This window comes from Erythrolamprus reginae, chromosome 2 (assembly GCF_031021105.1).
Source record: "Erythrolamprus reginae isolate rEryReg1 chromosome 2, rEryReg1.hap1, whole genome shotgun sequence".
NCBI classification, from domain to species: domain Eukaryota; kingdom Metazoa; phylum Chordata; class Lepidosauria; order Squamata; family Dipsadidae; genus Erythrolamprus; species Erythrolamprus reginae.
The window spans coordinates 229382601-229405162 of record NC_091951.1 but is presented as its reverse complement, the minus strand read 5'-3'; the positions used below and the strand labels follow the sequence as shown (position 1 = coordinate 229405162).

Sequence of the window (22562 nt, the reverse complement as noted above, 5' to 3'; positions counted from 1 at the left end):
AATGCAGCTTTTGCTATGCAGGCATTCTTCCACTTAACAACCGCAATAGAGCTCAACATTTCTTATGTTCAGTTGTTAAGTGAATCACTGCAGTTGTTAAGTTTGTTAAGTGAAATTGTCTTCCTCGTTGACTTTGCTTGTCAGAGGGTCGCAAAAGGTGACCACACGGCATATCAGTTGCCAAGCTCCCAAATTTTGATCATGTGACCATGGGATAATTGCAATGATCTTGTGAAAAAATGGTCACAAGTGCTGTTTATAATTTTAAACGTCACTAAATGAAGTTGTAGGTTGAGGACTTCTTGCATGTACGTATTGGCTATGAGATGAGTTCCTGCTCAAAAAAAGGCAGTGGTACAGAAAAAAAGTAGTACAGGAAAAAAAATCTGGAAAAGGAAAAAGACATGCTTGGGCATGTCTTCAGAGCTGAAGAAGGAAACCGTCTTCAAAGAAAAACCAGAATGTCCAATTGCCTCTTGAAAAAGCACCTTTGGGACATGCTTGGGCAATTTTATCAAGCCACAAGGCCAGCAGCCATCAAACTTGACCAGTTCTGTGGAGAGAGGTTTTTCTTTGGACCGGAGGGAGTGTGGTTTTGTGTGGTACCTGCATCTCATGGAGGGGGCTTTGTTTGTGTGGGCTGGTTTGAATTGGGGACCCCTGCACTAGGGAATGTTACAATTTAATGATGGATTAAAAGAAATGGTTTAACTTTGGTCTTGAAGGGAAAAGAGGGCAAAAGAAAACCGTAAGAGAAAAAAACATTAAGTCATAAAACACAGAAGCAGTATAGAGGGTGGGTGAATGGGTATTTCTGTATTAAATGTTTATACAGTACAAGATTCCTCAGTCTGATTACAGCTCAGTTTTCTGGTATTCTCGCTTATCAATTTCTTTTTTTCTTTTTTTTAATTTTCTTAAATCCTGCACAAATATCTGAACCCAAACTATAAAAGTAGTGGTATTTTACAATTTTATTATGACTGGTGCAGCTTTAGGTATGGCTTTTTTTCTTCTTCAAATTTTCCAACCATTTTGTACAAGTGGTTCTCAACCTTTCTAATGCCACGAACCTTTAATACAGTTCCTCATATTGTGGTGACCCCCCCGCAACCATAATATGTTTAGCGCCAATTCTCCCAACAGAGCTTTAAGCTGATTGGCAGGATGGTCAGAGGGACACTCCCAGTGTAAACGCCTGATTGGTCGGATTATAAAAATATGTTCCAAGAATAGAAGCTTTAGTTCCTAACACTAAGGGAAATTTATCTTTTCCCGTGGTCTTAGGTGACCCCTGCAAAAGGGTCGTTCAACCCCCAAAGGGGTCCCGACCTCAGGTTGAGAACCACTGTTACATGAACATTTTCAGCATTCATGATTTAAGGAGAAACTTATGTTAGCAAAAGACATGTACATCCCCACCCCCACCCCAATCCTGGGCTTCATAATCTTTGGAGTAGTTGATCCTGCTCTCAAACCATTGTTGGTGGCAGTGCTTTGCATAGTCTATCATAGAAATCAGCAAGGAAACAAACAAACATGAAACATCAGGTGAAACATTAGGCATAGGCATCAAAACAGAAAGTGAAAAGTGAAAAAAAAATATTGCAATTTGACAATTGTGGAAATTTCGTTTCTGATAAAACAGCATGATAGAAGATTATCAGAATTAAATAAAAAGTTTCTTCAACTTTTGGACACTAAACTGTAATATCTGGAACAACATTCAGAGCAATAAAGGAAGAAAGAATCATGAGTAGAAAATTCAGCTTCAGACAATTGGAAGAAAGCCATCTTAAGAGCATTAGTAATTAAACTCCTAGTTGATTTAAGGCGTGAAGTGGTCCTTAGAGATTATGGGTAGAGATGGAAGACACATTGACTTGGGCTACAGAAGCCTTCCACTCTAGCTCTGTTAAGACCACGTCAGCAGCAGTGGTCTTATTTTCTGCATCTCAAATAGAGAGCATTCATTTTCAAAGCTCTCAGAAGCATCTCTTTCTGACTTCCTTTTTAAATCAATGAGACCTAGTTCTTTGGTCCTTACCTCTTAGGTATAAATATAATTTTAGAAGAAGATGACTTATAAAACTAAGAGAAGGTGATGGTTTCGATTCCCACATAATCTCTCCTTGGTTATAGGAAACAAAATTAATTCAGTGCAAAATCATTCTTATCCATCCAAGAATGCAGAACAAAAAGAATCCTGACAACTCCTATTTGATTCAACACCGTGTGAAAGAGTTGAATGCCTGAAAGTCCAAGCAACCGTATTTTCCCAGTTCAGTTGTCTACTGGGGACCGAAAGGAGGTTCATACTCAGGCAGGACTTGCCTTCCACTTTGAAACATCTCCAACTGATGGAACTAGTGTGAAACATGGACTTTTCTGCAAACAATGAGTCCAATAAATAGAGCACCACAACCCCCTCCCCCAGTAACTTCCAGTCAATTCCAGCTTGCAGAATATGGGCACTCAAGGCAGGCAATTACTTGCCAATAAATTCTGAAATCCTCTTTCTAATTAATCATCTCAAAATATAGTGATTTCTGGCAACATCTGTTTTGAGGCTCCAGATGGTGGCCTGTCAGAATCGGCGAGAATCCACGTGACGGTTTTTGATCTCAAGCTGTAACTGTTTGATCTGAACATCCCGCTGGATCAGCACTTCACGGAGCCGCCGAATTTCTTCTTGCTGTCGATAGAACATCTGTAGCAGCTGGAAAGTAAAGACTTCATATGTCATTTGTGCAATCGTACATTTAAAATCCTCTGATGTCTCCCTGAAACTACAGAATCATGAAAGAGAAAATGTGTCATCGTTGACTTAGAGACTTTGGCCTGCCACACTTTGTTGTGGTTAGCTTTGGCCCAGCTCCTGCCCCAAGGACTGTGGATGTGGGGGTGACATCCACATGCTGCAGGCCTGTTTTGCCCCTGGTGGAATCTGCTGATGAAGGCTCCTCTGACCAAGAAGACATGAGTGACAGGGAGGAGGAGAGTGGGGCAGACAGCTCAGAAGGAGATCAATTATCTAGCTCCTCCTTGGATTCAGAACAAGAGTTAATGATAAAGCCACGCATGCGGAGAGCGATGCATAGGCAGCAACAACTGAGAGATTATTATCAAAGAAAATGAGGCCACCTGTGGTTGGGTGGGGCTGTGGGTTTGGCCATTGTGGAGGATTATCTGATCGTTGTGTTTCGTGACTGCTTTACTGACTTTGACCTTTTGTGTGCAGATTTTTCCCCATTTTGAAACTAAACCAGAGCAAAGTGTGTTTCACTTTGTGAAAGAAGGACTGTGAATTGCCTCACAGCTGCAAGCTAAGTATCACAGAACTGATAAGGGACTTGAACAAATTACCAGTTTGTTTGGAGACGAGTGCTCTTTGCTATACCAAAAGAGGGCTTGGTTTAAGTGAATTTTCATTATAAAGAACATTGTTTTGAATTTTCAAACGTGTGTGTGTCTGAAATTTGTACCTGTGAATTTTTGGGAGGAGTCTACCAGAGAGCCCGACAGAACACACTTTATGCTTTAGAACAGCGTTTCCCAACCAGTGTGCCGCGGCACACTAGTGTGCTGCGAGACACAGTCAGGTGTGCCGCGAAGCTCCAAGGCAAGCTCCAGCTGGGTGGGGCGCTACCGGTGCCGGTGCCTCCGACCTGGAGCTCCCACTCGCAGCTGTCCCCCGGCTCCTGACCGATGCCGCTGTTTCCGGCGCTCTCCTGCTGGGCCCCAAAGAAGGAAGGCGGGAAAAAGGAGAGCTTCATTCTTCGTGCCTCCTTTTTCCCGCCTTCCTTCTTTGGGGCCCAGCAGGAGAGCGCCAGAAACCGCGGCATCGGGCAGGAGCCAGGGGACAGCTGCGAGTGGGAGCTCCAGGTCGGAGGCACCGGCAGCGCCCTGCCCAGCTGGAGCTTCCCTGGCGTCGGCGGCAAGTGTCCTTTGGGGCCCAGCGGGAGGGCACTGGTGGTGGGAGCAGGAGGGTGCCGGCTGCAGCAGCCCCAGGCAGTCGCGGGGAGATGGCGGCGGCGAGAGGGAGCTCCAGGATGGAGGCACCGACGGTGGCGGTTGGACGTGCTGCTGGACGCCGTACATGCTGGCGCTGCAGGGCTGGCATATACGGCGTCCAGCAGCACGTCCAGCTGCCGCCGTCAGGGCTCCCGCTCGCAGTCAGCCGAGAGAGAGAGAAAGAGAGACATAGCAATAGAGGCAGAGAGAAAGAGAGACAGAAAGAGAGAGAGAGAAAGAGAGACATAGCAAGAGAGACAGAGAGAAAGAGACAGAAAGAGAGAGAGAGAAAGAGAGACATAGCAAGAGAGAGAGAGAGAGAGATACAGAAAGAGAGACATAGCAAGAGAGAGAGAGAAAGATACAGAAAGAGAGATATAGCAAGAGGCAGAAAGAGAGAAAAAAAGACACACAGAGAGAAAGAGAGACAGAGAAAGAGAGAGAGAAAGAGAGACATAGCAAGAGAGGCAGAGAGAGAGAGAGAGAGACAGACATAGCAAGAGAGACAGAGAGAGAGAGAAAGAGAGAGAAAGAAAGAGATTAGCAAGAGAGGCAGAGAGAAAGAAAGAGACATATAGCAAGAGACAGTGAAAGAGAGAGTGAGAGCAAGAAAGAGATAGCAAGAGAGACAGAGAGAGAGAGAGCAAGGGAGAGAGAAAGACATAGAGGAAGGGAAGGAGGGAGAGAGAAAGAGAGCAAAAAAGAGAGGAAGAAAGAGGGATGGAGAGAAAGAAGGGAAGGAAGGAAGAGAGAGAAAGAGGGAGAAATAGAGCGAAAGGGAGGAAGAGAGATTTTTTTTTTGTCCAAACTTTCCTTTAGGGCCCGCCCCCCCGCTCCCCCCCCCCATTCAATGTTCCCCAGGATTTTGAAAATATGAATAATGTGCCGCGGCTCAAAAAAGGTTGGGAAACACTGCTTTAGAATGTATTCTTATTGCTTTAGAATGTGGGCTGTTGCAAGAGGGATGTAGAGATGTAGCCATAACAAATTCTTTCTAGATTTTCAAGGTCATCCTTCATTCAATACCTGCCTGGAAGCTGATGGGAGTAGCGGACACATTGGCAAAAAATGACTGGTCAACGTGCTGAATTTGTGGGTGTGGGAGCAAGGGAATGAACATTAAACTGGGTGGAGAAACCCTTGTAGCTTTAGATTTGGGTCTGTTAATAAATTGGAACTTTGAGGAATGCTGTGCCTTGGACTCGGATGCTATTTGGAATCCTGACAAATTGGCTATGATGGAAATTTAGACACCAATATGAACTGCTTAATAATGGGGGGTTTTAAAAATATTTTAAATTGTAAATTATTAGATTTGTCATGAACTGTTTTATTATGTTGTGAGCCGCCCCGAGTCTACAGAGAGGGGCGGCATACAAATGTAATTAATAATAATAATAATAATAATAATAATAATAATAATAATAATAATAATAATAACTATCCCGATATGAAAATGGGATGTTTATACAAGAGTGCTATTTTTAAAAAAATAAAAAATAAACATATGCAAACCATATGCTAAATTGGAAATTATAATAAAGACATCAATTCCTCCACTAATATTCCAACATGAAAAACTGGCAGTGGATTTAGGAACCAGTTTCCCCATCAGCTACTGTTGCAGCATAATATCCTTCATAATTCCTATTTATTCCTCATCCAATGTCAGATATTTGAATTTAAGTGAGAGGAAGAACAGAGTAAAAATGTGCTTTATCCTGACTTCTATTCAAGTGAGAGGTCACAGCAATAACAGAATTGGTGAACTGAGCACAAAGAGAGATGCATCTAAGAATTCTATGTCACTATTAGATCCTTGATTCCAATCTTGTTTGTACTCCCTGAGAAAGAAGCTATTTCCCCCTATTTTATCCCATTTACTCACTAACATAATTTTAGATAAATCCACAGTAACTGAATTTAAACATGCCTGGGATAAACATATATCCATCCTAAGATAAAATACAGAAAATAGTATAAGGGCAGACTAGATGGACCATGGGGTCTTTTTCTGCCGTCAGACTTCTATGTTTCTATGTTTCTATGTTTTCTCAGTCACGCCCCTGTACCTCATTTTCTGTTTTGGGTGGAGGACACTCATAGGTATCAACGCCGTTAGATAACTTCATTAGTCTGTTTTGCTGTTGTCTTTCTTCAGTTTTCCTGGCTGCCCGTTTCTCTTGGATTTCATTCAGCTTATCAGTGATAACAGCCACTCTGTCCCGGCACGGAGCAGGCTTCTTTACTTCCATGGCAATCTCCTTTTCAAGAAATGGTGGTAAACAACTCAAAATCACAGAACCTGGTCTCAAAGACATCAAGACAGGACCTGTAGGCCACAGAAAAGGAAAATTTTGTCCCAAGCAGACAATGTACACAGCACAAAAGCATCACAATTTTGATTCAAAGCAAGTTGATTCCCAATCAACATTAATTAATTCAAATTTAGGACTATTGCGAACAATCTGCTTAAACAATAGAATGATCTGTATATATTAGATCAGATACAAATCTGGTATAAAACCTTTCCTTTTCTTTTCTAATAGTTGCAAGAGATATTAGATATATAAATATGAAATGTTACTTCTAATTCCAAAATCTCTATACTGTGATTAATTCAACGCTTGTTTCTACCTATCTATATGACTAATCTTGATCTAAGGTAATGAGCTAATAAATTTAAAATTAGTTCATATTCTCAACACAGCTCCACTATACATTCGCCCACCTCTCTTTTTCTTTTTCTTTTCTCTTCTTTGCTTCTCCTCTTTTTCTTTTCCCTTCTTCTTCTCTCTACTTTCTCCCTATCCTTTTTTTTGTAAGTCTATATGTTTATTAATTGTTATATTTTTACATCCAGACATATTGTAATGTATTAGGTTTCAATTGTCAACTGTTATGATTGTCTTTTATGTTTTGTATACTTGTAAATAAAAACTTTTATAAAATTAAAAAAAAAAAAGGACTATTGCATTTTGGTATGGAGCAAGGCCAGGTGAAATATAGCTATGGGCCTCATCCACAATCAAATTTACTGGAGTGGATACCTTTCCTCTATATAACAATACCAAGATAGCAAATGCCACAATAACTCAGGAAGAGGGGGAGAAGAACCATTGTGAAAAGAGCTGAAGGAAGAATTCTACTCCATATCTATAATTAAGAATTATACAAAATTACTAAAAAAAGTTAGAAAACCCCCAGATACAGTCATATGTTTTTATGTCATAGATTTTATATGTTTTTTAATATTAGATTTGTTCCACTACTATATTGTTTTTATTAGTGTTGTGAGCCGCCCCGAGTCTTCGGAGAGGGGCAGCATACAAATCTAATAAATAATAATAATAATAATAATAATAATAATAATAATACACATTCATCCAATTCAATCATTCATAATATCGGCCGGAGACAATCTCATCGCTCATGGTCTCCATGCCTGCCGGCAGAGATGGGTCTTCAAAGCTTTATGAAAGACCAAGAGGGAGGGGGAAGTATATATCTCCAGAGGGAGTTCGTTCCAGAGGGCCGGGGCCGCCACAGAGAAGGCTCTTCCCCTAGACCCGGCCAGTTGACATTGTTTCGCCGATGGGACCCGGAGAAGGCTCACTCTGTGGGACCTAACCGGCCACTGGTATGCATCGAGGCAGAAGACGGTCCCAAAGTTAAATACGGTAAGTATACGTATGTATTGAAACTAGCTCTTCTTCCAAGATATCTGGAACTCAGTTTATGTTCAAAACAACCTAGATTTAAACCAGTTACTTGAGATCATAGGTCAAAGTACTGTACTCTTCCCACCATATCACAGATTAGCCGGTACCGTATTTTTCGCTCCATAAGACGCAGTTTTTTTCCTCCCAAAGTAGGATGAAAAATCAGCCTCGTCTTATGGAGCGAAGATGCAGGCAGGGAGGGGGGGGGGAGGCTGCGAATTCGGAAGCGCCATCCCGCCGGCTGGCTAGCTGCTGCCTGGCCCACCGTTCCCCGTAAGCTGCGCCCGTGAGCAGGCGTGCACCCCCAAATACACCCGAGCGCCCTTTTCCACGGGCGCGCGCTCCCCATCCCCCTGCCAGCCCGCGGGGAGGTGGGCGGGGGCGGGGAGGTGTGGCAGTAGGAGTAAAGGGAGCCGCGGCCGCCCCTGCCTCCCCACGGTGCCTCCGGCCAAATGCGCCCCTGGCTTCTCCACGCTGCCCTATTGCCCGCCCGATCCGCCTCCTCTCCTCCTCTGCCACCTCCTGCGTTGGGGCGCGATCTGCCTCCTCTCCTCCGCTGCCTCCTCCTGCCTTGGGGCGCAATCTGCCCCCTCTCCAACGTCGCTGCCTTCTGCCTTGGGGCGCGATCCGCCCCCTCTCCTCCGCCGCCGCCTTCTGCCTTGGGGCGCGATCCGCCCCCTCTCCTCCTCCGCCGCCCCCTGCCTTGGGCGAGCAATCCGGGAGTCCGGGACAGGGTGGCTTTACGCCATGAAGAGAAAACGGCCGACTTTTCCCTGCTGCCGGAGCCGTTTCCTCTTCATGGCGCAAAGCCACACAGTCCCGGACTCCGGGATTGCTCGCCCAAGGCAGGAAGCGGCGGAGGAGGAGAGGGGGCGAATCGCGCCCCAAGGCAGAAGGCAGCCATCTGCCCAGACAGAAAGAAAACAAGAGAGAGAAAGTGAGAAGAAGAGAGAGAAAGAGGGGGAGAGAGAGAGAAAGAGAGAGGGGGAGAGAGAGAAAGAGAGGGAGAAAGAGAGTGGGAGAGGGGGGAGAGATAGCAAGAGAGGGAGAGAGAGAAAGAGAGAGGGAGAGGGGGGAGAGAGAGGGAGAGGGGGGAGAGATAGCAAGAGAGAGAGAGAAAGAGAGAGAGAGGGAAAGGGGGAGAGAGGGGGGAGAGAAAGAGAGAGGGAGGGAGAGAGAGAGGAGATAAAGAAAGAGGAGAGAAAGGAAGAGAAAGAAAGAGGGATAGAAAGAGAGAGAGAGTGAGAGATGCTCAGTGAGCCTTTCTTTGAAGTTGCCTTTCTTTCTTTCTTTCTTTCTTTCCTTCTTTCTTTTTCTCTCTTGCTCTCTTGCTCTTTCATTCTTTTTTCTTTCTCTTGCTTTCTTTCTCTCCTTCCTTCCCTCATTCCATTTCTTTCATTCCCCCTCTCTATTTTTATTTCTCTTTCATTCTCTTTCTTTCTTTCTTTCTTTCTTGCTCTTTTTCTTTCTCTCTTTTACCTTCCCTTCCTCTATTTCTTCTTTTCTTTCTCCTTCCTACCTTCTTCCCTCCCTCCCTCCCTTCAGTCCTTCCTCTCTTACTCTCCCCTTTCATAAGTTTCCTTGCTTCCTTCCTCTGTTCCTGTCCCTTCCCCCTTTCTTTCTTTCTTTCTTTCTTTCCTTCCTTCCTTCCTTTCCTCCCTCCATTTCTTGCTTTCCTTTTCCTTCCTCCCTTCTTCCCTCCCTCACTCCCTTCTTTCACTCCTTCCTCTCTTCCTCTCCCCTTTTTGGCTCAAAATATTTTTTATCTATTTTCCTCCTCTAAAATCTAGGTGCGTCTTATCAGCAGGTGCGTCTTATAGAGCGAAAAATACGGTAATTGTTTTTCAATTCCCAAGGTGAAAAACAAGCAGTGAAAACTTTGGATGCTTCTCACAGTTGAACTTTAGGCATTATTGTTTTGGGGCTCATGACATTTAAAATTGTTCTGTCTTCAGTTAGAAACGTATCACAAACGCACGGCTGGAAATAAATTTGTTTAATTAATGAACCACTGCTAATAACTGGCTTAATAGTGGCAAACACAGACATCAAAAGAAACAATCCTTGTTTGCAAAAAAGGCAGTTTCTAATTAGTATTCATTAACAACTGATTCAGTCAGTCCTAGTTCAAAACAAGTTAATTAGTTTTGGTTATCCTTTGAAATGTCTGAAGGCTTGGCTAAAAGCCCTGGCATGCCTCTCGATGAGATTTCCAACGCAGGAAAAACAGGACTTCACAATACAACGCACAGAGATGCAACAGAGATCCGAGTTTGGAACTAATTGATTCCTGTAGCTTTTCAGCGGCCTCTAATTGTTCTTAAATAAACTAGGGGTGTGGCCAATAGGCCCCCAGTCTTACTCCTGAGGAGACCTCCTCCGGAGTAAACCATCCTTACTTTTGGCAGCTCTACTTGCTCGTGCGATAAGGAAAGGAGTAGCCCCTCCCCTTTCTCAGCACTTCCAGAGAGGTGCTAGAGGTTCCAAAGCACCTGGCTACACAGGCGGCTGGCAGGCCACAACAACAATCTCATTCTCGGCGCTGAATAAATTGTGTGGATCCTTCACAGGCACAGCGATCGTACATTAGGCATGATACCTTAGAACAGGGATATAGGGAAACAGCTTCTACATTATTGCCTTAAGTGCTGAAGAACATTGCCAGTTTATTATGAGAATTCTAAACACTGCAATCCAGATCGCTATTATTTTATTTATTTATTTATTTAGTCAAATATGTATTGGTAGTATACAAAGATATAACAATGTTTATATACATGATATTAGTAAGAGAGAGAAATTAGTACAGGGGACGGAAGGCACGCTGGTGAACCTATGCACGCCCCATACTGACCTCTTAGGAATCAGGTGAGGTCAACAGTGGATAATCTAAGGGTAAAGTTTTGGGGATTAGGTGATGATACTACATAGCCAGGTAGTGAGTTCCATGCATTAACTACTCGGTTAATAAAGTCGTATTTCCTGCAGTCGAGTTTGGAGTGGTTTACTTTACGTTTGTATCTGTTGTGTGCTTATGTGTTGTTGTGGTTGAAGCTGAAGTAGTCGCTGACAGGAAGGACGTTGTAGCAGATGATTTTATGGGCTATGCTTAGGTCGTGGTTAAGGTGACGTAATTGAAACCTAGGTGAAGTTAGGATTATAAGTCTGGTTGCTTAAGGCAAATGCTGGCTGGGGAATTCTGGGAGTTGAAGTCCAAATATCTTCAAGTTGCCAAGGTTGGGAAACACTGGCTTAAGGTATTCTGTTGTGAGTGGAGGAGTGGAGGACTCTTCTAGTAAAGTATTCTGGATGTTTTCTAAAGTATTTATGTCTTAAACGTAGTCCTAGGAGCCTCCAGCCGTACCGTAGATCTGCCTTTAATGTAATATGATGCGGACAGAGAAGTGAGCAAAATCTTTTGTTTCTGACAGTTCAAGCAATTGTATCACAAACCTTTATTAGTGCCACTCAGCCACTCTTGTGCTGTCAATGATGGCTGGACCCCAGCTGTCATTGGATAGATGTCTTCCTGGTACGATTCAGACTGCAAAGGAAAACATGAGAGTAGAATTCCATTTCCGTATCTGGGGAACCACGGTATCCTCAAAACGAAGACCCTCCATGCAATGTTCCCTCTAATTTTTTTTCAGTGTGGGCGGAAAAGTATAGTGTCTGAGCGGCAATCCCTTTGGGACTGGGCGGCATAGAAGTATGTATGTATGTATGTATGTATGTATGTATGTATGTATGTATGTATAAATAAATAAATAAATAAATAAATAAATAAATAAATAAGAAAAAAAATTCCCATCCTTTTTATTAAAATAAATTAATAATAAAACAAAACAAAAATCTATTATTATTATTACTATCTTCACCTTTTTTTCCATCCCTGTCTCCTCCCCCCTTTTGTGTGTGTGTGTGTGTGTGTGAACTCTTGAACCATTTCCAATAACAGGTGATCTATTGGAAATGGTTCAAGAGTTCACACACACACGGCTGGGGGGTTTTTCCCCTGTTATTATTTGGGTGCTTTTTACCATATGCTTTAAATCAAGTCATTTATCTCTCTTTCTCTCTCCCCCTCTTGCTCTCTCTCTCTCTTTTTCTCACTTTCTCTCCCTCTTTCTCTCTCTCTCCCCTTCTTGCTCTCTCTCTCTTTCTCTCTCTCTATTGCTTTCTTTCTCTCTCACTCTTTCTATCTCTCTTGCTTTCTTTCTCTTCTCTCTCTTGCTATCTCTCTCTCCCCCCTTTCTCTCTCTCTCTCTCCCTTTGTCACTTACTTTCTCTCTCCCTCTCTCTTTCTCTCTCACTCTGTCTGTTGCTCTCTCTCTCTCTCTCAGCGAGGGGGCTGCGAGAGCGCTTTCTCCGAGCGCTTCGGGAATGCCTGCCCTTCCTCTACTGCAGCCCCCTTGCTGAAAGTCCGGGATGAAAGCGCTCCCAGCGAAGGGGCTGAGAGAGGGGCGGGGCGGGCATTCCCGAAGCGCGCGGAGAAAACCCTCTCTCGCAGCCCCATGGCTGGGAGCACGGATGAGAAGGAGAAGCCGCAGCCACTGCCGTGGGACAAGTCGCGCCCCAAGGCAGGAGGCAGAGGAGGAGGAGAGGGGGCGGATTGGGTGAGCGGGGAGCAGGGCCGAGAGGCCAGGGGCGCGAGGGGGCTGGAGGCACCATGGAGAGGCAGGGGCGGCCACGGCTCCCTTTCCTTTTACTGCCGGCGCCTCCCCGCCCCCCCCCCCCCCCCCGCGGGCTGGCAGGGGGATGGGGAGCATGCGCCCGTGGAAAAGGGTGCACGGGGGGGTATTTTGGAGTGCGTGCATGTGCGCGCGCGCCGCTTACGGGGAACACTGCCTCCATGGTATATTGCCAAAGAAGAGATAGCTACTCACCCGTCGGGGTACGATCATAGAAATGGGTTCAATCAGGCTTTTGACCGGAATCAGTTTATAAAACCGGAAGATCTCACAGGAACAGACATCGAGGCCCCTCTTGGGCATCACCCCTAACAGAAAAAGCAAACAAACAAAAAGTTATGACAAGCTCATATGACATTCTGCCAAAACGTATTTTGGGGAAATCCAGCTGTTGCTCTTCTCTGCAGCACAGGATAAAGTCATGGAGGAAGGAAAGAGAGAAAGCTAAAATCTTTCCCCTGACTAGCACTACACCCCAGGCCTAGCCAATTTTTTTAAAAAAATAAGAACAAATTATTTCCATTTGTAATTTATTTTTTATTTTTCCCCCCCTTTTCTGATCTTGTCTACAGTTGCTAGGTAACCACTTGAAAACCTCCCTGCCTCTTACACAGTAGTACCTCTAGATACGAGTTTAATTCATTCCAGAAGGGAGCTTGTATGTCGAACAACTCGTATCTGGAACAAATGCCTTTAGCCTTTGTTTTTCCCCTCCGATAACCAAAAGCAAGGATTCTTGCGCCACCTAGTGGACGCTCGGCTCGTATCCCGAATTTGAGCTCGGGTCTGGAACAGAAATTTCTCTCCCCTCGTGGCTCGTATCTTGGAATACTCGCATGTGGAGCAGCTCGTATCTAGAGGTATTACCATTTCCAGCCATTTCAATTCATTCCTCTTTCGGTTTCATGGTTTAAGAACACAGAGCTTGTGGAAGACTGAGACACCCATGTAATTGTAATAACTTCTACAGCTGTAGGCTGTCGGACCATCCACTCTCCTTCTATCCATGGACTGGCAGACAGGCACAAGCAGTCTTCTAGGACTTTCCTGCTCTTGCGATTTCAAATAGACTAGATCAGTGATGGCGAATCTATGGCACAGATGCCATAGGTTGCACGCAGAGCCATATCTGACGGCACGTGAGCTGTTGCCCTAGCTCAGCTCCAATGTGCATGTGTGTGCCGGCCAGCTGATTTTTGGATCGCACAGAGGCTCTGGCAGGGCGTTTTTGGCTTCCAAACAGCCTCCAGGGGGATTGGGGAGGGCATTTTTAGCTTCCCACAGCTCCAAGGAAGCCTTTGAAGCCTGGGGAGGGCGAAACATGAGCCTACTGGGCCCACCAGAAGTTGGGAAACAGGCCTTTTTCGGCCTCCCGAGGGCCTCCAGGGGTTGGGGGAAGATGCTTTCGCCCTCCCCAGGCATTGAATTATGGGTTTGGGTACTCGCCCATGCGCGACAGTCCACGCCCACGGTCTTTCAGCACCAGAGGCATAAAAAAGGTTCGCCATCACTGGACTAGATGAAAAACAGAGGTGGGTTCCTTTCAGTTTGCACCACTTCTATTAGAACAGATAGCAAATGGCTGGTGATGTCACAGAGCGGCTTCTGTCAATGCCGGTACGTGGACGCTGCCAGCTTAAAAAAAAATACTGATTTTTTTTCTTCTGTGCATGTACAGAAGCCAAGTTTCCAGCTTGCGCTACCATTTTGTTTTCAGCTTTTTTTGGCGGGGTTGGAATTTTCGGCACTGCACGTGCTCGCATGTCGAAGCACTCGCATGCCCGCAAGGAGCGTCCACGCAGCGCAGGAGGAAGCAAACCAGCGGCAACGTAAGTTAGAACCCACCCCTGATGGGTGGAATTGGAAGCGGGTGAAAAAAACAATTGTCAAAGTTCTGCTGGCTGGGGAATTCTGGGAGTTGAAGTCCAGATATCTTCAAGTTGCCAAGGTTGGGAAACACTGGTTTAATCAATATTCTGAGAGGAAAGGGCACAGAAAAATAAGCGTCATGAGCCAATGTTGTGCAGCCAATTAAAAAGTGAAGCAAGGGAAAAACTGAATCTTATTATCTGCCTGTGACCAGCTGCCTCCTCCCTCAATGCACCAGTGATTCAAGGGAACTTGTCCAAGTTCCTCAGTATACAAACTGCAATGAAACTGCTGCAAACTTACCAATTCCTTTCTGAGGCAAAGGGGAACGATATTCCGTCAGGTAATGTAGGTATGGTTTCTCCTCATTTAACTCATAGTACCTGATGTTCCCATCTCCCTAAAGATAATCATAAGAGATACAAATTCAACGTACAGTCACTTCCTTCCCCTGCTAAGTGAAATATTTAATTCTTTCCAAGGGAGCAGCTTGAGCTGGGAGGGAGGGAAAGTTCATATAAGACTTCTTTTTTTCAAAAGAAAGCCAATCCAAGATTCGACTTAGATGTGGACCTGATTAAATTATCCTTGGCAGTTTAGAATAAAATGTGGCTCCTGGTCTGGAAGTTAAGTCATGGCAACTGGACTTTTTTTCTTGTAGCTTTAAATGTTTTGCTGCTTATTCAAGTAGCTAATTCAGTCTGAGCAAGTTAGTTAGGAGATTTATTGATTTGTTTGTTTGTTTATTTGTTTGTTTGATGATTTATAATTTCCTATTTATTACTTAGTACTTATTTATTTATTATTTGTTTGTTTATTTGTTTATAATGTTATTTATTTTTATTATTTATTTATTATTTATTATCCATTCAGTTTTATTCATTTAGTACAGTGGTACCTCGACATACGAGTTTAATTCGTGCCCGAGCTGATCTCGTATGTCGATCATCTCATATCTCCAACAAATGCATTTATATTTGACTTTTCGCGCGGAGATAACTGGAAAAAATGGAATTCTTGCGCCACCTAGTGGACGCTCGGCTCGTATCCCGAATTTGAGCTCGGGTGTCGAACAGAAATTTTGCTCGCTCGTAACTTGAAATACTCGTATGTGGAGCAGCTTGTATCCAGAGGTACTACTGTATTTATTTATTATTCGTTCATTCATTTTTAATTTTTTTTATTATTCACTCATTTTAAAATTTATTTTTATTTACAATATTTATTTACAATATTTATTTATTTATTACAATTTTTATTAATTTATTTATCATTCATTCATTCATTTTTAATTATTTATTTTTATTAACAATATTTATTAACAATATTTATTTATTTTTTATAATTTTTATTAATTTATTTATCATTCATTCATTCATTTTTAATTATTTGTTTTTATTTACAATATTTATTTATTAATTATATTTTTTATTAATTTTTTTACCATTCATTCATTTTTTATTTATTTATTATTAAATTTATATTGCCGCCTATTCACCCATGGAGACTCAAGGCGTCTCACAGAATATAAAAACCACATTTAAAACAATAAAACTAATTTAAAAATCAAATCAATTAATATAAAAATAAGTTAATAATAAAGTCACTCCCCACCCTCCCACCCACCCCAACCAAGTGACAGCAGATCACACGAGCCATTTAATTGGCTGCATTCCGCTCTGGGTTTCCCAGGCCCGCTGGCAAAACTAGGTCTTCAGTGCCTTATGGATTTCGGAATTGGAACATTTATATCTCAATGACTCTCTGCCTACTCACCTAAGGAGCCTAGCCAGATGAGGTGAGAAATAGTGCATATGCCAAGGCCATATTTAGATCAGCAAAAATCATGGAACAAATAGAACTATCCTCAACTTTCCTTAAAAACTATAATGAGTGCAATCAACCTTGGAGACTGGCACCATTATAAATTTCTTGCATATCTTGGATCTGAAATGAACACAGCAAAACACACCAACATCCTAAATTCTGCCAATAAAAAAGAGAGGCAGAAGGGAACCAGAAAATTTGCAATATTGAACAAACAGCATATCTGAGTAGCATCTCCTATCTTCAGCCAGGAGGACTTAAAAAACAAGAGTTTTGTTGGAAGGGAGCTGGTAGGTAATACATTAGTGGGAATTATGGGAGTTGAAGTCCACCCAGTTTAAAGCTGCCAAGGTTGAGAAATACTGTTCTATGGTAATTACTAATCACAGCACCAAGTGTATTGCTTTGAACTGCACAACATATTGTCACGGCCAATTCAACTTGGTCTCTGGCGAAGTACTCACCTTACTCAAGATATACAACATATGTGTGTCTGTATCATAGAAAGGAAACAGGAGGCCTGATGACCCATCCACATCTTCCTCGTGTAAAGGCACGGAAAGATCGTCCTGTATGCACAGATCATGGAAACAGAAATTACTGCTGTAAGGTTTTCACTGTATCCAGAAAAATCGGAGAACACAAATAATAAACACTCACCACCACCACCAATAATGTCAAATGGGCCCTATTCTCATTACCATGATACCTTTGAATTAGTGCTAAAAGGACTTCCGGTTGCAGGTAGGAACTCCAAACAAACTAATTAAACAGTGTTTACATATGCAGGTCCAAGAAATGGTCCTCTAGGTTTTCTTTGCTGGAGTCCTAGCAGTTTTCACTGCCAGAAATAATGCAAAGCAGACTTTCCCACCACAAAAAGACTTCAGCTATCTGAACTTGGGGAAAAAATATAACTGAGGCACCAGAATCATTTCAAGCAACGCATAGGGAACTGCGACGTTAGGATATAAATATGACAGGAGTGTGTAAAGGTAAAACCTGGAACTTTAAATGATGTGCTTCTACCAGTGAATGGGCCTTTAACCCTACAATTATATTATTATTATTGTTGTTGTTGTTGTTGTTGTTGTTGTTGTTGTTATTGTTATTAATTATTAGATTTGTCTGCCGCCCCTCTCCACAGACTGGGGGAGGCTCACAGCAATAATAAAAACAATGTACAATGACCAATCTAATATATTTAAAAAGTATCTAAAACCCCTTATTTAAAAACGAAACATACACACAAACATAACATACGTAAATTATATAGGTCTGGGGAAGATGTCTCAATTCCCCCATGCCTGACGGCAGAGGTGAGTTTTAAGAAGTTTACGAAAGGCAAGGAGGGTGGGGGCAACCCTAATCTCCGGGAGGAGCTGGTTCCAGAGGGTCGGGGCTGCCACAGAGAAGGCTCTTCCCCTGGGTCCTGCCAGACGACATTGTTTCGTCGACGGGACCTGGAGAAGGCCAACTCTGTGGGACCTAACTGGTCGCTGGGATTTGTGCGGCAGAAGGCGGTCCCGGAGATATTCTGGTCCGATGCCAGAATTATGTCAAGCAGAATCTTCACTTTCCTCCATATCTCTTTAAGGGACTAAATTAAGGACTTTGAACTTCTGGCTGATCTCAGTGGTATTATAGGGATGACCTAAGAGTGCTGCGCATTTCCAGCTTCTGCTGGAAATATGTAAAACTCTGTGATTCCCTTACTCAAGCGCTGACCACTGAATCCGGGGCGGGGGTGGTGGTGAGTGCATTTGAATTGAACATCTGAAAGACAATCCCAGAACAGTTCGCCATTTTGGAAATGTTGTGGTGGACGCGGAGTAAGCACACGGACACAGAAAATGGGTTATAAGTGGGTCAAATTTACTTATTATAGCTAAACAGGACCTGCAGAGGTAAAACGAAAGAGGGCGGAAAGCAAATCAAACATTTCTGAGCAACTATGAGCGAAGCCTCCTGCTGAGCAAAGGGGGGGGGGGTCCCCTTAAACTTGAAATTGAACTTGACCCCCCCCCTTGCTCCCTTCCACGCTCGTGCGTGTGGGGAGGCTCACCTACCCAGGTAATTGTCCCTGGGCGTGCGGTGTGTGAGCCCCAAGAGCATCTCCCCTCCATATCAGGGCCGGCCGAGTCTTGTAGCCATGGTGGGGAGAGGCCCTTCACCTTCCAAAAGGTGTCCAAAGGAGATCACACAGTTGCTGAACTACCAATTTTTCTGCCCCTTACCACCTCCCCATGACCAGAGGGATAAGGAAGAAATTAAATGCCAAATTGATCGCCGAATTGACCTAATTGAAGACTAGAAAATGCTAGACGCCCCCTAACCGACATCTCCACTTCCAACAGTGTGGAGTAGGCGAAAAAACAGTTGAACTAAAGCGTTACGGCCACTAAAAATTCCTACTGGGCCCCCTTGGCGACTACTTATTCACACTGCCTAGAGGGAGGGAGGGTGAGTACCTGCCAGACAGGCCGGCAGCAGCACCACAAAGAGGGAGGCGAGCGGCACTCCGCCCCTTTTATATGGGGGAAGCCGTGCTCGTCTCCCGGAAGCCCGTCATGCCCTGCGACTGGCGCGGGGCATGCTGGAACCGCCTGGGGAAGGAGCTCACATCATACACATGCCCCTGCTCCCCCGCTCCCCCCCCCCACTGGACGCAAGCCGCCGGGGTCCTCATGTGCCCCTGGTGCCACCGTAAATGCCGCCGGCCTAGAGGCGGCCAATGGTCAGTTACAGGATTGATCTGCAATTACCGATAGTGTTCTAATCAATATGCTTCTGTCTGGAAAAATAATTTTCAAATTCAAGCAGACACAGAGCACAGAAATCAATTAAGTAGAAACCAGACTGTTGGACTGACACATGTTTATTTGGAAATTTATTACGGCACCTGTTCTTTATGAGAGGAATGGTACATTTTCATGTAGACTGTCCTATAGACAGTTATGTTGAAATGCTTAATATTAACCTATTAATGCTCCATTGTGACCCAGATGTTCTGGGTATAAAAGTGAGCTAGCAATGGAACCAGCTGCTTCAGAGGCTGTGATTATAAGAGGAGAAAGTGTGGATTAAACTAAAGGATTCAGAATGCTGTTCTGTTCTAGATCTCTCCAGCAAGTCATTTTCAAAACAGATGGTATGACTGAGTTGTATGATTTTAATAATGGCTTTTTTATGTCCTTTTTTAACATATTGTATTTGTGATATTGTATTCTGTTGTGAGCTGCTCCGAGTCCTCGGAGAGGGGCGGCATGCAAATCTAATAAATTAAATTAAATTAAATTAAAACAGAGCTCTTGAGATTTCTATTTTAATTTGAACTGTAACAACTTTCCAGTCTAACCCAAATTCTGACCAAGGTAAAGCAAACAGAAGAACTAAGGACCAGTTTAGGCAATCAGCTCCTCCGTTTAAAGCAGTAAGATATAATAAACTTACAGTATATGGTATAAGTGCCCCAACCCACGGCAATGCCCTGCCCACAGCACTTTTGTGGAACTGATACTGAGCTGAAATTATGCCCAGGGGTGAACGGAGAGGGGGAAACGCAGTGAGGTAGCGAAAATTGAGCTCCACTCCAGAACACCCAATTTGCACTAAAAGATGTTGAAAGAAAATGCAGGGCGTCCTGCATAAGCCACACCCACAGTGTAATAGTAAAAGTTTTGGTAGCCCTTCACTGTTTATGCCTCTGTGGACAAAGAGCTATTGAAACTAAAGCTCATGTCTTGCTATGCTGTATCTTCCGTAACAGTGATGGCGAAACTATGGCATGCGTGTCACAGGTGGCATGCCGAGCCATATCTGAGGGCACACGAGGTGTTGCCCTATTATCTACCGTATATACTCGAGTATAAGCCGACCCGAGTATAAGCCGAGGCACCAATTTTTGCCACAAAAACTGGGAAAACGTATTGACCCGAGTATAAGCCGAGGTTAGAAAATGCAGTGGCTACTGGTAACTTATAAAAATGGAAAACAATAAAATTACATTAATTGAGACATGTTTTAGAATATTTATTTTAAAGAAAACCAGTAAACTAGCTCTGTAATTTTAAAAGAGGGTAAACAAATTAACAATATTAACAATAAATTAAAAAGTAAAAAAAGTAGCTCGATCAGGAACAAAGCTAAAACCTAAGAGTTAAAATCCTTCAAAACTGGATTCCTTCTCATCATTAATTGGATTTACATTATTGTTCTGTTTTTATATATGCTGTGAGCCATCCTGAGTCCTTGGAGAGGGATTGCATACAAATCCAATTAAATAAATAAACAAACAAACAAACAAACAAATAAATAAGTGTATCCAAAGAAGAGCTTCAGCATTAGCTGCTGTGAGGTTATCAGCATAGAAAACCAAATAGATAGATAGATAGATAGATAGATAGATAGATAGATAGATAGATAGATAGATATAGATATAAAGATAGATAGACAGACAGACAGACAGACAGAAAAATAGATAGATAGATAGATAGAAATAGATACAGATAGATAGATAGATAGATAGAAAGAAAGAAAAATAGATAGATAGAAAGATGGAAAAATAGATAGATAGAAATAGATACAGATAGATAGATATAGATAGAAAGATAGATAGACAGACAGACAGATAGAAAAATAGATAGATAGATAGATAGATAGATAGAAATAGATACAGATAGATAGATAGAAAGAAAAATAGATAGATAGAAAAATAGATAGAAATAGATACAGATAGATAGATGATAGATAGATAGATAGATAGATATAGATAGAAAGATAGATAGACAGACAGATAGAAAAATAGATAGATAGATAGATAGATAGATAGATAGATAGAAATAGATACAGATAGATAGATAGAAAGAAAGAAAAATAGATAGATAGAAAAATAGATAGAAATAGATACAGATAGATGATAGATAGATAGATAGATAGATAGATATAGATAGAAAGATAGATAGACAGACAGATAGAAAAATAGATAGATAGATAGATAGATAGATAGAAATAGATACAGATAGATAGATAGATAGATAGATAGATAGATAGAAAAATAGATAGATAGAAAAATAGATAGATAGAAAGATAGACAGAAAAAGAATTCCTGTCTAGCTCTGCCTCATAACACATTATTAGATCCTATCCAAGCAAGGACAGCAACTACCACAAAATACCATTTTTTAAACAGTTTAAATTCTTTCAAAGGAGGGGGAGGAGAATCTGACAGCAGGGGGCCTTTTTAATCCGACTAAGGGCAATGCAGAGAGAGCAAGGAATAGTTACTCACCATTGCTTTTCCCCCCTCTCGGTTGGAGCAAATGGCTGCCTCTTTTGCTTGAGCCAGGGAGAGGAACTACGGCGTGCGAGAGGGGACAAAAGCTGATGCCTCCTCGCTCTGGCTCAAGCAATGGCGCCCTCGTGTGGTGACTTTGTCAATGACCCGAGTATAAGCCGAGGTTGTGTTTTTCAGCCCATTTTTTGGGCTGAAAAACTCGGCTTATACTCGAGTATATACGGTATCTATCTATCTATCTATCTATCTATCTATCTATCTATCTATCTATCTATCCTACCTACCTACCTACCATCTACCTACCTATCATCTATCTATCTATCTATCTATCTATCTATCTATCTATCTATCTATCTACCTACCTACCTACAATCTACCTACCTACCTATCATCTATCTATCTATCTATCTATCTATCTATCTATCTATCTATCTATCTATTTATTGGATTTGTATGCCGCCCCTCTCCGTGGACTCGGGGCAGCTCACAACAAACAAGGAATACACAATAAAACAATTTGATCCAATTAATAATAATTAAAAAACTTAAAAACATCCTAAAAATTAAAAGATTCAGTTGACATTCACTCAATCAATCATTTATTCTAAACACATTCGTTGGTCAGGGGCGGCAAAGATGAGTCTTCAAATTTTTTCGGAAAGCAAGGAGGGCGGGGGCGGTGCAAGTCTCTGGGGGGAGTTGGTTCGAGTGGGCTGGGGCTCCCACAGAGAAGGCTCTTCCCCTAGGCCCCGTCATCCGACATTGTCTGGTTGACGGGACCCTGAGAAGGCCAACTCTGTGGGACCTCACCGGGTGCCTGGATTTGTGTGGCAGAAGGCGGTCTCGGATATAATCTGGTCCTATGCCATGTAGGGCTTTGTAGGTCATAACCAACACTTTGAATTGTCTATGTCATACACACGCTGGCCAGCTGATTTTCAGCCTTCTTTTCAGCCGTTTTCACTCTGCCCAGGCTTCTGGAAAGCCTCCTGAACTTTGGGGATGGCGAAAAACAACCCAAAGGGCCTACCAGAGTCTGAAGCCTGCAGGGAGGTCTTTGCGCATGCGCGCAGGGGGAGGTCATTGCATTATGCATGTGGGCACGTGTGCTCCCACTATTGCATGCCTGTGCACCCTTTTGGC

General features: G+C 43.0%; 1 protein-coding gene across 4 annotated transcripts in view; it reads right to left on the bottom strand.

Annotated features, from left to right (window-relative positions):
- Positions 1 to 792: 792 nt before the first annotated feature.
- CORO2A (coronin 2A) overlaps positions 793 to 22562 on the bottom strand; it is a 119547-nt gene continuing 97777 nt past the window's right edge. For all 4 annotated transcript variants that reach the window (XM_070742209.1, XM_070742210.1, XM_070742213.1 and 1 more), the window contains exons 7-12: positions 16588 to 16692; positions 14600 to 14696; positions 12623 to 12735; positions 11190 to 11280; positions 6087 to 6346; positions 793 to 2719 (exon numbers count right to left, since the gene is read on the bottom strand). In XM_070742209.1, the coding sequence (XP_070598310.1) occupies positions 2588 to 2719; positions 6087 to 6346; positions 11190 to 11280; positions 12623 to 12735; positions 14600 to 14696; positions 16588 to 16692 (798 nt within the window). In that variant the 3' untranslated portion in view covers positions 793 to 2587. The remainder of the gene's footprint in view (positions 2720 to 6086; positions 6347 to 11189; positions 11281 to 12622; positions 12736 to 14599; positions 14697 to 16587; positions 16693 to 22562) is intronic.